This window comes from Eublepharis macularius, chromosome 6, assembly GCF_028583425.1.
Source record: "Eublepharis macularius isolate TG4126 chromosome 6, MPM_Emac_v1.0, whole genome shotgun sequence".
Classification (NCBI taxonomy): domain Eukaryota; kingdom Metazoa; phylum Chordata; class Lepidosauria; order Squamata; family Eublepharidae; genus Eublepharis; species Eublepharis macularius.
Genome location: NC_072795.1, coordinates 5,293,633 through 5,309,609, shown reverse-complemented (window position 1 = coordinate 5,309,609; position 15,977 = coordinate 5,293,633). Strand labels below are relative to the sequence as shown.

The window sequence follows — 15,977 nt, the reverse complement described above, 5'->3', positions numbered from 1 at the left end:
TTTTTAATGTGGAAAAGAGACAGAGGAGTTAGCCGTGTTGGTCTGTAGTTGTAAAATAGTAAAGAGTCCAGTAGGACCTTTAAGACTAACCAACTTATTTGTAGCATAAGCTTTCGAGAACCGTAGTGCTCTCTATGGTTCTCGAAAGCTTATGCTCCAAATAAGTTGGTTAGTCTTAAAGGTCCTACTGGACTCTTTACTTAATGTGGAAAAGGCTCCAGGAGCAGGAGTCAAGTCTAGGCCCTGCTTGAGCTGGGTTCCAGACTTGGCCCAAGCCCACCTCCTCCTGGTCCAAATGCAGTTGGACCATTCCTCTGCCAAAGAGAAATTCAGCAGTGCCCCAGCTAGATCTAACACTGCGTCTACCCTTGAACAGGCAGAGAGTCCTCAGTCGGGGCAGACTCTTGTCATTTGTGCAACATAGCACAGCAATTCTCGGGCTCCTCTTTGGCGAAGGGTTCCCTCTCCCCCACCTGGACAAAGGCAGAACGGCTGTTGCAAAAGCAGCGCTGAAACTTTTTCCTGAGGGTTAGGAAGCGAAAAGCTGCTCTTCCTTTGCGCTGGAGTGAAGTACCACTTGAAGCTTTGTGAACGTCTGTTTACCATTGCCTACAAAGGAGGTTCGGAGAACTGGCAAGGGCTGTACTTGCACTCAAACTGGTGGACGTCAAACTTCCTCTTGCAGCCGGCGTAGTTCATGTAGCGGATCTTGCCAAACACGGGCCGCTCAGCCCACCCTTGGTCATGCAGCCCGCAAATGGACCACATGCAACCTGAGGGGTGCAGAAGAAGAACAAACGGGGTCTCAGATTTCACACTGATGCAGAAGTGGAACTATGTTAGGTGACAGTACCAAAAGGAAATAAAAAGCTGGTGTGTGTGAGTGTGTGTGTGTGTGTTTGGGGGTCTTCTATGGAATGGGGGAAGCTTGATCTTTTTTATAGGGGTCTTGGCTGACTACCACTATCTTATGGATTGAAATCAATCCACTATCTACGGATTGATTTCAAACACACAGCATTAATGCAACTTCACACAACATTTCATTTCAACTGTGCTACAGCCCAAGCAAATGCATGCAGCGTCCCTATACCAACACATTATCCACCAGTAGAAAAGAGCAAGAATCCGGTAGCACCTATAAGCCTAACAAAATTTGTGTTTGAGTATGAGCTTTCATGAGTCTCAGCTCACTTCTTCAGATACAGCTAGAATGTGAGTCCATCTGTCCTTCTATCTTGGATAGTGGAGTGATTACAGAAGCCAAATGACAATGGCAGGTGTGACTGAATAGGGTGGGGTACGCAGAGGGGTGGTGGGGTGGAGAAATCAGCATTGGTAATGAGCCAGGAAGCCTATGTCTTGATTCAGTCCAGGAAAATGCAACTGATAATGAAGCTCAAGACAATGCATCCACCTGGACTGAATCGCGAACTAGGCTTCCTGTCTCATTTCTCCACACTCACCACCCCTCTGCATACTCCACCCTATTCAATCACACCTGCCATTGCCACTCACTATTATCATTCGACTTCCGCAATCACTCCGCTCACCAAGATATAAAGACAGATAGACTCACATTCTAGCTGTATCTGACGAAGTGAGCTGTGACTCATGAAAGCTCAGACCCTACCACAAATTTTGTTAGTTTTATAGATGCTACTGGACTCTTGCTCTTTTCTACTACTTACAGAAAAACTTACACAGCTACCCATCTTGATGTTATCCACCAGTTATGGATCTCTGATGCTCAAGCCAAATCTTGTGTTGCCTGCCCCAAAGATCAGCACAGTGGGCCCACCTTCCTCCCGTCTTAAGTTAGAGGGACGGCTGTAGTGTCTCATGTCCTGTCTGGCCTTTGCCTTTGTTGAATGGAGCTATGAAAGGCTGAAACTCCATCCCAGCATGGAAACTCGCAAATACTCCACGCAAGGAGCTGCTCCAGCAGCACCCTAGTTCCTTAGGTTGTATCTTTTTGCACTGACCCACATATCCACTGGGGTCCCTGCCGTCCAATTCATAGCGATCGTTGAGATAGATGCTGAATTTCAGAGCATCCACGGGGCAGCAGGTCCACTCCAGGATTTTCTTGGCCCAGTACATCCGCAAAAATCCGTGCATCTTCCCTTCATGAACCATCTGGAGCTGAGACAGAGGGTTAGGAAGGAGGGGGTGTTACAGAGAGCAGGTACCTTTGAGGTCAGATGTAACTATGGCTGCTATTAAGGGCAATATAAGAACCACACCATGCTGCACTGTGGGCAGGCAACAGGGTTTTTGTCCAGTGGCACCTTAGAGACCAACAAGCCTTTTGGAATGTAAGCTTTCAAGACTCAAAGCTCCCTTCGGACATGAAGTACGCGGGTGTACAAGTGTTTAATGTGGTAAATCCATGCAATGTCAGAAAAGCCCTCCTGGGTCAGGCCAAAGGCCAGCATAGCCAAGCACCCTGATTTAGTTTAGAGAGCACGTGGCTTAGCGGAAAAGCTGCAGAATCTCATGGAAAAGCTGCAGCCGGCATTCCAAGCGGAGTTGGCTAATGGCGCTTGGCAGCGCAGGAAGAAACCTGTACCCCCACCTGTAGTCTTATTTATAATAATAATAATAATAATCCCCACCAAGGGATTTAGCGGATTAGCAAAAACATCAGGCTGTTCCTTAAGGAAAATATGCGAAAATGAAAAAACATGTGAATGGCCTATGGTGAAGAAATTGGGGAAGTTTGTATCAAAAGAGGTATATTTCAAGGGGACTCCTTGTCGCCTTTATTATTCAACATCTCATTAATCTTGACAGTGATCCTAGAGAAAATGAAAATGGGTTATTATATTTCTGATCAGGCTGGGAAAATAAACCATCTTTACATGGCTGATTTGAAATAAAATGCAAAGAGTCCCACTGAACTTGGATCATTGCTTAATACAGTGAAAATGTACAGTGATGATATTCAAATGAAATTTGGCTTAGACAAATGTGCAGCACTCTCCATGCAGCAGGGAAAAGTAAAAAATATTGACAGAATAGAACTTGAAAATGGTGACATTATGAAATCAATATCAAATAGTGAAAATTATAAATATCTTGGAATATTAGAACTAGATAACATCCTGCATGTGAAAGTAAAAGAACTGACTCAAAAAGAATATATCAAGAGCGTACGAAAAATTCTGAAGTCAAAATTAAATGGTGGAAATACAATCAAGGCCATAAATACATGGGCAGTTCCAGTGGTCAGATATCCAGCTGGAATAATAAATGGGACACAAAGTGATTTAGAAAAATTGGATTGAAAAATGCGAAAACTAATGAACATGCATCACTCTTTACACCCGAAAAGTGATGTTGACAGGCTATATTTACCATGAAAAATTGGTGGAAGATGACTGTTACAAGTACATCAGGTAGTGGAAGAAGAAAAGAGAGGCCTGAATGATTACATCAGTAGAAGCACAGAAAAATTACTTCAGGCTGTGAAAACAGAGAGCGTATTAAAAACAACTGAAACAAAGGCTGAATACAAGAAGAAACAGTTTGAGAATAGATTAAATGGCTGGAAGAACAAACCCTTACATGGGCAACATCTAAAAAATATTGAAGGAAAAAGTGACAACAGCCTAACTTGGGCATGGTTGAAGTGGGTACAATCAAGAAAGAAACTGAAGGTCTGATCTTCGCAGCACAAGAATACGCACTGCAAATGAATGTTATGAAAGCCAAAAGTCAGAAAATCAATGAAAATCCAAAATGTCGACTTTGCCAGGAGACAGATGAAACTGTGTCCCACCTTATCTCTGAATGCAGCAAAATTGCACAGACGGATTTCAAAGCTAGACATGACAGGGTTGAAAAGCTAATTCATTGGTCATTGAGTAAAAAGTATAACTTGCCAGTATCAAAGAACTCATGGGAACATCAGGTGGAAAAGGTGTTAGAAAATGAACAAGTCAAGAACTTGTGGGATTGTAGAATACAAACTGATCGACACCTTGAACACAATACACCAGACATAACAGTTGTGGAAAATCGAAAAGTTTGGCTAATAGACATTGCAATTCCTGGGGATGCCAGAGTCGAAATAAAAGAACAAGAAAAAATGAATATAAAGATCTGGGGATAGAAACCACCCAACTATGGAAGAAGAATGCAACAGTAGACCCCATTGTTATCGGGGCACTGGGAACTATTTCAAAAAATTTTGCAACTTATATGGAAAACTGCAGCTTTCTGATATAACACCTACAGAATTGCAAAAGACGGCGTTACTTGGAACAGCGTACATATTGCACCAATACCTGGCTCATACTTAGGTCTCTGGCAGAAATTTGCCAGAGACCTAAGGCCAATCAATGATAACATGATCTTTATTTATTATTATGTTGCATGTAATTTGAATAACAACAACAACAACTGATTTATATACCGCCCTTCAGGATGACTTTACGCCCACTCAGAGCTGTTTACAAAATATGTTATTATCCCCACAACAATCACCCTGTGAGGTGGGCAGGGCTGAGAGAGCTCTGAGAGAGCTGTGACTGACCCAAGATCACCCAGCTGGCTTCAAGTGGAGGAGTGGGGAGTCAAATCCGATTCTCCAGATTAGAGTCCTGCTGCTCTTAACCACTACACCCAACTGGCTTTCACCAAATGCTGACTTCTAAGATGCAAACTCGCTCCCTTCATGTGTAATGTAATCCTGTCTAAAAGAGGATGACTTCTCACTCTGCAGTCAACCAACAGCACCCACAACTTGTCTGCACTGAGCTTAATTTATTGGCTCTCACTCAAGCTACTATAGCCTCCACACACTTGCTCGCTGTCCCATCAGACAATCAGCAAAATGTATCCAGATCTTTGGCAGTATCTCTCAGAGGTTTCACCCAAGTACAAGGATAATTTTGCCACACTGGATTCCTCTTGAAGTCAGATCTCAGGGGGGATCGAAAAAAACGCTCATTCCAGTTCTCCACTGATAAATTAATATTTTCTGCCCTTTCCCACCTTATGGAATGTTTTGGGTTGGGGGTTGAGCAATATGGGCTGCGACCCAAATGTACTGTTATATTGTATTTTATGGTTTCAATGCTGTTTTTATTGTAATTTATTTATTTATGTTATAATCCGCTCTGAGCCCGTTTGCAGGGAGAAGGGATAATAAATCCAGTAATAATAATTCATTAATAATATTGTCAAGACAAAGGGGAGATGGAATCTCAGCCAAAGGCAGCCTAGTTTTGTGCCAGTTTGGTGTAGCAGTTAAGAGCGGCAGGACTCTAATCTGGAGAGCCAGGTTTGATTCCCCACTCCTCCGCTTGAAGCCGGCTGGGTGACCTTGGGTCAGTCACAGCTTCTCGGAGCTCTCTCAGCCCCACCCACCTCACAGGATGATTGTTGTAGGGATAATAGTAATACACTTTGTAAACCACTCTAGGTGTTAAGTTGTCCTGAAGGGCGGTATATAAATCGAATGTTGTTATTATTATTACTAGCAGCCTGCTTCTGCCCTCCGTCCTCAGATGCCTGCAGTTTTGTCTACCTGTGCAGCATTCCAGAGAGGGTCGTGCGTCTTCCCTTCCTCCAGCTCTTTCAGCGAATACAGGTGAGACCTTTTGTCTCTGGCGTGGAGATCCAGGGTGGCTTTGGCCCAGGCGGGAGCACCTGTGAAAGACAACAATGGGTGTTTACATTTTTAGACTACCCAGAGGAAGGGCTCATCCAGACCCACCAAAGGAAATGAGTGAGCATCTACTCCCCCATGACCACCTATAGTAAGAAAGACAGGGCAAAAGCTCTTCTGTGTAGGCCTTGAGGGAACTAATGGCAGTTGCACACGAGAAGCACTGTTCACTGCAATGGGCCTTGTGCAGCAGGATTCCCTGCAGAAGCCTGTCCACGCAACCCTATACAGCATCAACTAAACTCTTAAGAATGCTCATTAAATAACTCTGCATAGGATTGCACTGTGGGGGCCCCAGAAGTAGTTCTCTGATTTATTCATTCATAGTCTGCCTTTCTCCCGGATTTCACTGTATAAAAGTGGACGCGATCAATAGAATGAGAAATCAACAACATGTTACGTGTTGTTGTATTGAATTGTTGTTTAAAATAAAAAAAATTTTTTAAAAAAAGAAGTCAACAACATGTATTACGAAATGTCATAGGACTAGGATTACAGCAGTCTGAAGCACAACGCCGAAGATGAGACATGACATGTTAAGCAATGCAGAAAATGGTATTGCAAAAAGTATTTATTATTTCATTCAACCTATAGCCCGCCCTCCCCACAAGGTTCAGGGCAAGTTACAACAATATCAAGCATTATACAAAATCTAGCATAAAATTACATTAAAACAACAATCTACAATGTAAAATACCAGATAAATCCAAGCAGTTGAAGGCGTCTGCTGACACATCTAAATAAGATGGCTGTGGGAAAACCCAGCAATGTGGAGAGGTGGATATATCCACCAAAGAAATCCGGGGCAGGCAGGGCACAGCAAAGGAGGCCAGGAAGGACTGGTCGCCTCAGCCATAGGCCTGGTGAACATCTCCATTTTACAGGCCCCGTAGAATTGCAGTAAGTCCCAGAGGGTCCAGATCTCTGCTGGGATAGTGTTCCACCAGGCCGATGGCGGAGCTTGAGGCCAGGCAAATGTCTTTTAGGCCAGAGACAACAAGCAGGTGTTTATCAGAGGAGTGTAAGGCCCTCCAAGGGACATATAGGGAGAGACAATCCCATAGGTATGTTGGTCCCCATCCGTTAAGTTTAAAAACTAAGCAATGAGAGGAGGTCAATACATCCAGCAAACAGAAAATACATACCTATACACAGTAGTATAGTTCAGTCCCATTCCCTTTACAAAAGCACCTTCCCAAACCCTTACAGTGTAGCCTGTTGTCTCTCCTCTCAACAAACTAGGGGCAGGGATCTGCCTCTTGCATCTCTAATTTTGTCAAGCACCCCTGCACGCCAAAAGTGCCTATGAGACTGACGACCCTCTGAATTCTCTTATTTCATCTGTCCTCACAACCCTAATGGGAGGCCACGTTATCACTACCGTGCAAAAGGAAAACAGGCAGCACAGCAGAACCCATTACCGTCAATCTGATCGTAGTTCTGGTTATAGAAGCAGAAGTTGTCCGCCAGCTCCCTGCGTACCACGGCCTCCTCGATGAAGGCTTCCACCGATTCCTTGTATCTGTGGCGGTGTTTGCGCACTTCCAGGATGGCTCTCTGGACAGCAATCTGACCTGGAGGAGAGACCAGAAAAGACTCACCCTACGTGGCTACTGCGAAGGCCTTTCAGCACCATGGAAACACTTGGGTTGGCCCAACCTTACACACCCAGTAAAACAGCTGACAATTTTACCCTCTAAATTTTGGGGCTCTACAGCTGTCCCTTTCTTTCTAACCCATCATGAAGTCTAAGCTCAATGGACATTTCCTGAATGTTTTTTTTTATTTTATTTTTCCAATTCAGAAGGGGGTACAGAAGAAACAGGGTAAAAGGGGAAGGAAAATTAAAACAGATATATAATTTTGTGCTACAAAGATTACAAAAATACGGGATTCAAAACCAAAAGTTTTCCCAATATTAAGATAAAAAATTAATTAATTGTTAAACTTAACTGGTATGTATTTTCTAGCTATAAATATATACCAGTTAAGTTTAACAATTAATTAATCATCATTTGAGCCTATTTCTGCTTATTTTTATATTAATAATAATAATAAAAAGACTTATTTCACTGTTGTGCCTTACTATCTTTTTAACAATTACAATTAATGGCAGAATCCCTACTTATTTCTTAATACAACTGCTTACCATAACCTTTAATATAAATATGGGTTTTGGTCTGGTGTAGTGGTTAAGAGTGTGGGACTCTAATCTGGTTTGATTCCCCACTCCTCCACTTGAAGCCAGCTGGGTGACCTTGGGCTGGTCACAGCTCTCTCAGAGCTCTCTCAGCCCCACCCACCTCACAGGGTGATTGTCGTGAGGATAATAATAACACACTTTGTATACCGTTCTGAGGGCGGTATATAAAAATGTTAACCTATTTTTATCCCTTGTACAAAAGGGAATTCTCATCTCTCTTCTGCATCTCTTTACCTTGTGACGATTCTTTCCTTTTCAATAAACCTGTTACTTTTATACCAATATTTCCTTTTCGATATATATAAATCTTCAGTCTGTTATCCACCTACCTATATTTCTGCTCGTCCTGTTTTCATCTTGCCCTGCCTCCCCGAAGTTTGTCAGGAGATACATTTCTCCTTCCCTATTTTATCTTCTCAACAACTTTGAGAGGCAGGTAAGGCTGAGAAAGAGTGACCATCCAAGCGAACTTACAATGAAATCCTCAGCAGTTACTCCACGATTTCACTGTTAATAACTGAGTGGGAATTTAGATATTAGTCTCTTCAGTGCTGGTCTAACTACTGTCCCACACTGCTAGGTAAGGTCAAGGTAGTCCCCTGTGCAAGCACCGAGTCATTACTGACCCATGGAAGGACGTCACATCAAACCACCACGGGGTGGTTTGCTATCGCCTTCCCCAGTCATCTACGCTTTACCCCCAGGAAACTGGGTACTCATTTTACCGATCTCAGAAGGATGGAAGGCTGCGTCAACCTTGAGCCGGCTACCTGAACCCGGCCTCTGCCAGGATCGAACTCAGGTCGGGAGCAGAGCTTGGGCTGCAGTACTGCCACTTACCACTCTGCTACCAACCCTAAAACCTAGCAAAGAGACTAGAAAACAGATCAGTTGTTTGGCATCAAAACACACACAGTTATTGCCTATTTGATGTCGGCTTCTCTGGTTGCATATCTGCCTCTGGGTTTAACGCAAGGTGCTAGTTTTGCCTTTTAAACCCAGGCATCTGAATTTTGTGTATTTATTTATTTATTTTGCGTATTTCTCTCTTTATGAGTGCCAACCTGCCATCTTCGGTAGCAGCAGCAGGGCCTGTTGGCCATTTCATTGTGACAGCTCCTGCTTTATGGAGCGACTGTCCTGAAAGAGTCCAGCAGCACCTTTAAGACTAACAAACTTTATTGCAGCATAAGCTTTCAAGAACCACAGCTGTCTTCATCAGAGATGCATCTGATGAAGAGAGCTGCAGTTCTCAAAAGCTGACAACGCATCTGACGAAGAGAGCTGTGGCTCTCGAAAGCTTATGCTACAATAAAGTTGGTTCGTCTTAAAGGTGCTACTGGACTCTTTACTATTTTGTTACTACAGACTAACATGGCTAACTCCTCTGGATCTAAGAGCAAGAGTGGCCACTTCTCTTTTCAGATGGGACTTTGGCTTTTGCAAACAGAGACATCACCAGCAGTCTGTGAGTGGACTGTCCCTTTAAGGGCTTGTGGAAATGGCCAATGATATACGAAGCCACAGGTGACACGGGGATTTTTAAAACAAACAAACTGGTGGTTCACATAGGCACAGCCTGACCCTTGGCCGCAGGGGGTCAAATGCAAAACGTGCAGCCCTCTCCCTGAGGACTCCCTCTGCCCTACTCACCAAAGTGGAACCAGGGCGAGAGGTTGCTCAAAGCAGACCTGTTTGGATTGTTCCTTTCTGTGCCGAAGAGCTTCAGCCGCTCGTCAATGAACTGCTCCAGCATTGCTAGGCCAGAGGCTGTGCCCGGCTTTGCCCATCCCACCTCCTTGACCGAGCAGTCAACCTGCAGGCTGGCATAGCAAGCGTCCCAATCGACAGCCTAGAGAAACGAAAGCACAGCAAGAGGAGAATCTCCAGCAGGGAAGTTTCCTGGGACACAAGCGTGGAGGTCCAGAGCTGGTGGGCAAACTGGAAGCATTCCCTAGATTCTTCTTTCCAACAGCTAACGGGTCTCCTCCTCTTTCCACACCAGTGTAACACTTCCATCTCGTGGGCGCTCTAACCCTCCGAAGTGCATGAAAACATTCAGCACGGACATCTTAGGGCACTAAACCACCATAAGTTATTTAGGTGCTATGGCACAACCGCTTACAGAATTCTCTGACAAAAGTGGTGGTCATGGCCAAAGACACAAAGAAAGGGTTTTGTACAAGTTCATGGAGTACAGATCACCCGACGGCTCCAAGCCATACTAGCTAAATGGAGCCTGCAGGTTCATATGCAATCCCTCTCTCAATAAATACCAAGTGCTGGGAGATAAATCAAGCTCGGCCTGGGAGCTTCCCTAGCATATCCAGGCAACCATTCTTGGAAACTAAATACTGGATTAGATAAACTTCCACGGTCTTGATAGAATACACTTCTCTCATCTTGGGGAAAACGTCACTTTCATCGTTGTGTCTTCTGTATAGCCCCACATGGGAACTGCACATGTGCAGGCCGGCCTGCGCATGCACAGTTCCCATGTGTGCCTGCACAGAAGAACAACACTTACAGGTAAGTGCAACCCTGTTTTTCTCTTCCCTCCTGCAAAGAACTTGGAAGAATCCACTGGAATTTCTGCAGCAATCTGGTAACATTTGCCAACGTCTGCGCCACCCTATTCTACTCCCAGCCCTAATGATGGTTGTTACCTCTGCCTGCATGGTGCTGGAATAAGGGTGCCTGGTGACTGGTGGGAATTCGGTAAGAAACTCTGCCAGCTGGTCATGAATCTTTCGCCGAATTGTCCTTGCACCATACTCCTGTTTGTCAGAGGCAACCCAGCAAGGAACAATATTGTGTGCGTCAACCTGGGGAGCCAGATCCAAAGCAAAGGTGTTAAAATGCAGGCATGGGAGACAGATTCTGTGACCTTCCACAGAATGTCTGAACTGCTGTAACTCTGATCCAGTGCTAATGGGCCAGGATATTCACCCCCCCTCCCAAGATCATTTATTCCCATCATTTATTTATCTACCCATGTAGTATATTTCTGTTCCTCTTTTCCTCCAAAGAATGCAAGGCAATATAATATGGTTCTCCCTTCCCTATGTTATTGTCACAACAATTCTGCAAGGTACGGGTGGCTGGATGAGATTCACCCAATGAGCTTCGTGGCCAGCCGGGGATTCTCAGATTCTAATCTGAAACACTGAATCAATAATCATACCCAGGGCTTTTTTTCTGGGGAAAGAGGTGGTGGAACTCAGTGGGTTGCTCTCAGAGAAAATGGTCACATGGCTGGTGGCCCCGGCCCCTGATCTCCAGACAGAGGGGAGTTGAGATTGCCCTCTGCGCCGCTAAGCGGTGCGGAGGGCAAGCTAAACTCCCCTCTGTCTGGAGATCAGGGGGCGGGGCCACCAGCCATGTGACCTTTTCCAAGAGGTTCCGGAACTCCGTTCCCCCGCGTTCCCCCTGAAAAAAAGCCCTGATTGTACCACTTGGTACAATGATAGCCTGCTGGGCAGAACGGAACCAGGGTGCCCTTAAGGAAGGCTTTATTTGAACTGTCAGGAAAACCAGGTAATTGTGAATTTCCTGCATTGTGCAGAGGGTTGGACTAGATGACCCTAGAGGTCCCTTCAAATCCTATTTAGCCTTTTAGCCTCCTGGCGACCTTAAGAGAAAGATCAGGCTAGCAGACGATGATCTGCCCAAGGATAGCTAAGTTAGTATTTGAACCCAGGTTTCCCCAGTTCTCAACCTTACTCACTCCTTGTTTTGCTACACTGCCAGAGGACCTCAAGAGCCACTTTTTCTCATATGACCCGTCCAACGGTCACCATCAGACACGCTCTGCTCTGTGTAACTCTTCTTCAAAGGCAAGAGGGGTGGCCGATACAGACAGGACTTCCTTTGTGGTAGCACCTCAACTGGCACCTACTCCTTAGAGGTTTAAGCACCCAGGGATGCTGTTTTGGTCTTTCCCTGTTCTTTTGATGATTTTAGAAACATAAAAACATAGCGCTGGAAGGGACCCCCAAGGGCCATCTAGTCCAGCCCCCTGCACAATGCAGGAAAGTCACCTCTATCTCCTCCATCCCTCACCTCCCCCAGTGACCCTTGCTTTATGCCCCGAGGAAGGCAAAAAACCTCCAGGATCCCGAGCCAATCTGGCCTGGAGGAAAATTCCTTCCTGACTCCAAAGTGACGATCGACATTACCCTGGGCATGTAAGAAAAGGCCACGAGAGCCGAGCACCGGCTCCTCCCTTCATGCCCTCCCTCTCTTGATCTGTGTACATTCATATTAAGTCAGAGAACCATCATAGCTGTCAAGTGGCCATTGAGCCTCTTCTTTAAATACGTCCAAGGAAGGAGAGCCCACCACCTCCCGAGGAAGCCTGTTCCACTGAGGAACTTCTGTAACACTCAGGGAGTTCTTAATTTTACTGCTCTAGATTTTAGATTCTCAAGTGTACAACATCTTCACTTGCCCTGTGCGTATGATGGTACCAAAAACATCTTGGAGTGCATTTAATGTGGCAGCAGGGCCAATGGGATTCTTTAGACGCATAAAGCAGGGAGTGAGCATGTCGAATGATATATATACAGGAATGAAAAATGGGGGGGGGGGTGATGACAGAAGGGATGTATTTTACAAGATAAAGGACAGTACATTGTTTTGCTGCACTGATTCTGGTCCCCAGCCTAGCCAGAGTTCTGGAGTCCCCCTACCTGAGCAAAGGGCACACCTGGTGGCAGTCTCTTCCGGACATCTTGTACCCACTGCATGGGAACGCGGAGAGGAGCAAAATCCGTCACTATCCCGCCAATGCCATGTTTTGTCACAAAGGGGGGGAGCACATCTTTGGCAATGCCGGTGAGCAGATGGAAGGGAATGTTTAGTTCCTGGCACTCCTGGAAAGTACGAAACGGGGGAGGCATTTCTGTTAAGAAGGAACACAGAAATCAGCTTTTCTTGGCCTGTGGATAGGGCTTGGAAGACGGAAACTGTAAATTCAAGTCGTGAACTTGCAATACTTCTGCTGGAGTCTGTCACGTCACTGCTGGAGTGTCCGTTCCCTCTGAATAAAGGCCTGCCTCCTCAGATGCTTTCCCCATTTTCTGATTGTTGATGCACCTCTTTTTCTGACTGAAAACTCGAGATATGTTTCATTCATACTCTACAAGGTGATACTTTGGTTTATATGAAAGCGTTACTACTCACGTTATTGCAAAAATCAATGCTCAAACCTAGAACAGAGATTCATGCAGTGAAGCAACAGGCTCCCTCTTTGGGGGATGATGGTTCTAAAGGGTCTTTATATTGGGAGTGACTAAAGCCTACAGAACTATACACACACATCACACACACACCACCAAAAAGATTGGAAGGCTGGGCAGTGCCCCCATATCATTTTGGCTCTACTCCGCACCCCCCGCACCCCGCCCCCGGAAAATGTTCCTTTATACCCATACCTCAGCCACTTCCTTCAAGCCTCTGAGCATGAAGCCGAACTGGCGGATGGTGGCATCCAGGAACTTGGGCACAAGGCAGAAGCAGACATGCAGCGGGAGCTTCTGCTTCAAGGCCAGGCGCTGAGCGTAAAGAAAGGCCCAGTTATCTGGAAGAGAAATGGAGCCAAAGCATAAAAGATTTGTGGACACCTTGGCAGCTGGCACAGCGCTGTTACAACCGCCAGCCACCTGCTGTGGAAAATCAATACTCAAACTTAGAACAGATATTCATGCAGTGAAGCAACAGGCACCCTCTTTTGGGGTTGATGGTTCTAAAGGGTCTTTGTCTTGGGAGTCCACAGATCTGCATACAATGGCAAGTGCCCTTGAGCAAGGCAGGATGCTTAGAAGCATGCAAATGCCCCTTTCCTCTACTCCTCCAGACGTTTTTCAAATACAGTAGAATTACTACCCTACAGAAGAGGGTGCCCATTGTGTCTCAGTATGAGTTGCTACTCGGAGCTTGCCTCCATCCAGTTAGGAGCAGAGAAAAGATACTGCAGAACACCCCAAATAAGGAGGATGTGATCTCAAGAGAGATTACAGCCCACGTCTTAGATCATTTCTCACCTTGCACTCTCTGATCTCGGGACATCCAGTACAGGATGCCCAGACCCCCTTCCTTGAGATCGGGCTCCTGCGAAACCAAGCGGACCCGTTTCTTGTTATACTTGAACTCTGCAACAGAGGGCGCCGTTCTGGCCCGGGCTTGTTTCGCAGCTTCTGCTAGAGCCCCGATTCCATCTCCGCCAGCATCCCCTTCCCTCATCTTTGCCACGGGCGATGCTTCCACCACGGTCCCTACACTGTTTTTCAAGCCACAAGATCCAGCTCCATCGTCTGTCGTTTCATTTTCACGTTCTGTTCCCCTGAGCAGTTTCCGCTTCCTTTTCTTTGGAGGCATGGCCGATACCACTCCGGAGCCCTTCAAAAGCAGCCTCAGACCCCGAAGGCTCAAGGAGTAGCTGAAATACAAAACGCTGGGAAAGATTAGAATGAAAGAAGCCAGTGAGGAAGAACGGAAGAACAGCCCTGCTGGGCAGACCAAAGCCCCCTGCAGGCCAACAGGCCATTTCTAATGCCCACAAGCCAGGCAACTTTTAGTTGTCGGCTAAACATTAGGAAGAACTCCCTGGTAGTTAGAGCAGTCCCTCGGTGGGACAGGCTTCCTCGGGAGGTGGTGGGCTCCCCTTCTTTGGCTACATCAGTGCTTAGTCCTTGTGGCCTTCTTACATGCCCAGGTTAATGCCAATCACCACCTTGCGGTCAGGTAGCAATTTCCCCCAGGCCAGTTTGGCTAGGGATCCTGACGGCGTTTTGCCATCTTCTGGGCATGGAGCAAGGGTCAATGGGGGGGGAGGGGAAGCGGGGAGGGTTACCAGCTCCAGGCAGGGAAATACCTGGAGATTTGGGGTGGTGCCTGGGGAGAGCAGGGTTTGGGTACAGACTGGAGCTCAGCAGGTAATACTGCCAGAGTCCACCCTCCAAAGCAGGCCTTTCCCCAGGAGCACCGATAAGCCTAACAAAATTTGTGGTAGGGTCTGAGTTTTCGTGAGTCACAGCTCACTTCTTCAGATACCCAACCACAAATCTTGTTCGTCTTATAGGTGCTACTCGAGCTCACTTCTACTGCTACAGACAGACTAACATGGCTACCCATCTAGATCGCTTTCCCCCAAGAGAACTGATCTCTGAAATCTGGAGATCAGTTGTAATCCCGGGAGATCTCCAGGCTCCCCCTGGAGGTTGACAGCCAGAGTTTTTGCAAAATCTTCGCCCTCCTGATCTTAGCACCGCGTCCCACAACAGCCCTGCTAGGTAGGCCACCCTGATGAGAAAAGCAGAGCTCAATAGAAAAGACTGTGGGGAGTGGGTGGGTAGGAGTCCGCTGCGCTCGGCTCCGGGCCACTCACCGGCCGCCCGGCACCCGCCACAGCTTCCCGCGTCCCGCAGGCCCCGCTTACACAACGCGCGGCGGGAAGGGGGCGGGCCCGGCTCGGAGGAGCCCCTCCCTCCCACAGGGAAGGCACGTGACTCGCCCAGGGCGGAGCGCAGCTGCCGCTGCTCGTGAATGAAGGACCGGATGGAACGTTGCAACATTTCTTTCATTCGCCGCTCTGTGACGTCACTGGTTTTCCCGCCAGGCGCGGCTTTCACTTTTCCTCCCTCGCCATTGATCGGTGAATCCCACCGCGGGGTGCAAGAGGGGCCGAGAGTCGCTGGGAGAGGGAGGAAGCGAGCCGCGGGTTGGTCTCTTCTGGCAGGGGGGCTTCTAGGGTTGCCAGCCTTCAGGTGGTAGCTGGAGATCTCCCGGAATTACAACTGGTCTCCAGGCCACGGAGATCAGTTCACCTGGAGAAAATGGCTACCATGCGGGGGGGGGGGTGGACTGTATGGAATTATGCCACGCCAAGGTCCTTTCCCTCCGCAAACCCCACTTTCTCCAGGTCCCTCCAGGTTTCACCCCCTAGATCTCCAGGAATGTCTCAACCTGGAGCTGGCAACCCTAGGGGCTTCTGCCCTCTGGAACTTCGGTGATGCTAAATTCCAGGGCTTTCTCCGAGTCCTACAGTGGTGGGGCGGGGGATCCGGCTCTATTTTTGTTGTTGTTGAGATTTCAGAT

At 46.8% G+C, this 15,977-nt stretch overlaps 2 protein-coding genes across 2 annotated transcripts in view; both read right to left on the bottom strand.

The window, feature by feature from the left end:
* Positions 1–15,977, bottom strand: part of RPL35A (ribosomal protein L35a) — a 290,620-nt gene that overhangs the window by 261,555 nt on the left and 13,088 nt on the right. The window lies entirely within an intron of this gene.
* LOC129331655 (deoxyribodipyrimidine photo-lyase-like) lies at positions 152–15,336 on the bottom strand. Its single transcript, XM_054982070.1, has 10 exons — positions 15,268–15,336; positions 13,925–14,319; positions 13,316–13,461; positions 12,572–12,754; positions 10,547–10,705; positions 9,534–9,732; positions 7,099–7,251; positions 5,537–5,658; positions 1,986–2,145; positions 152–773 (listed from the first exon to the last, which is right to left on the bottom strand). The coding sequence occupies exons 2-10, from the start codon at positions 14,256–14,258 to the stop codon at positions 610–612; spliced, it is 1,620 nt and encodes a 539-aa protein (XP_054838045.1). The 5' UTR covers positions 14,259–14,319; positions 15,268–15,336; the 3' UTR covers positions 152–609.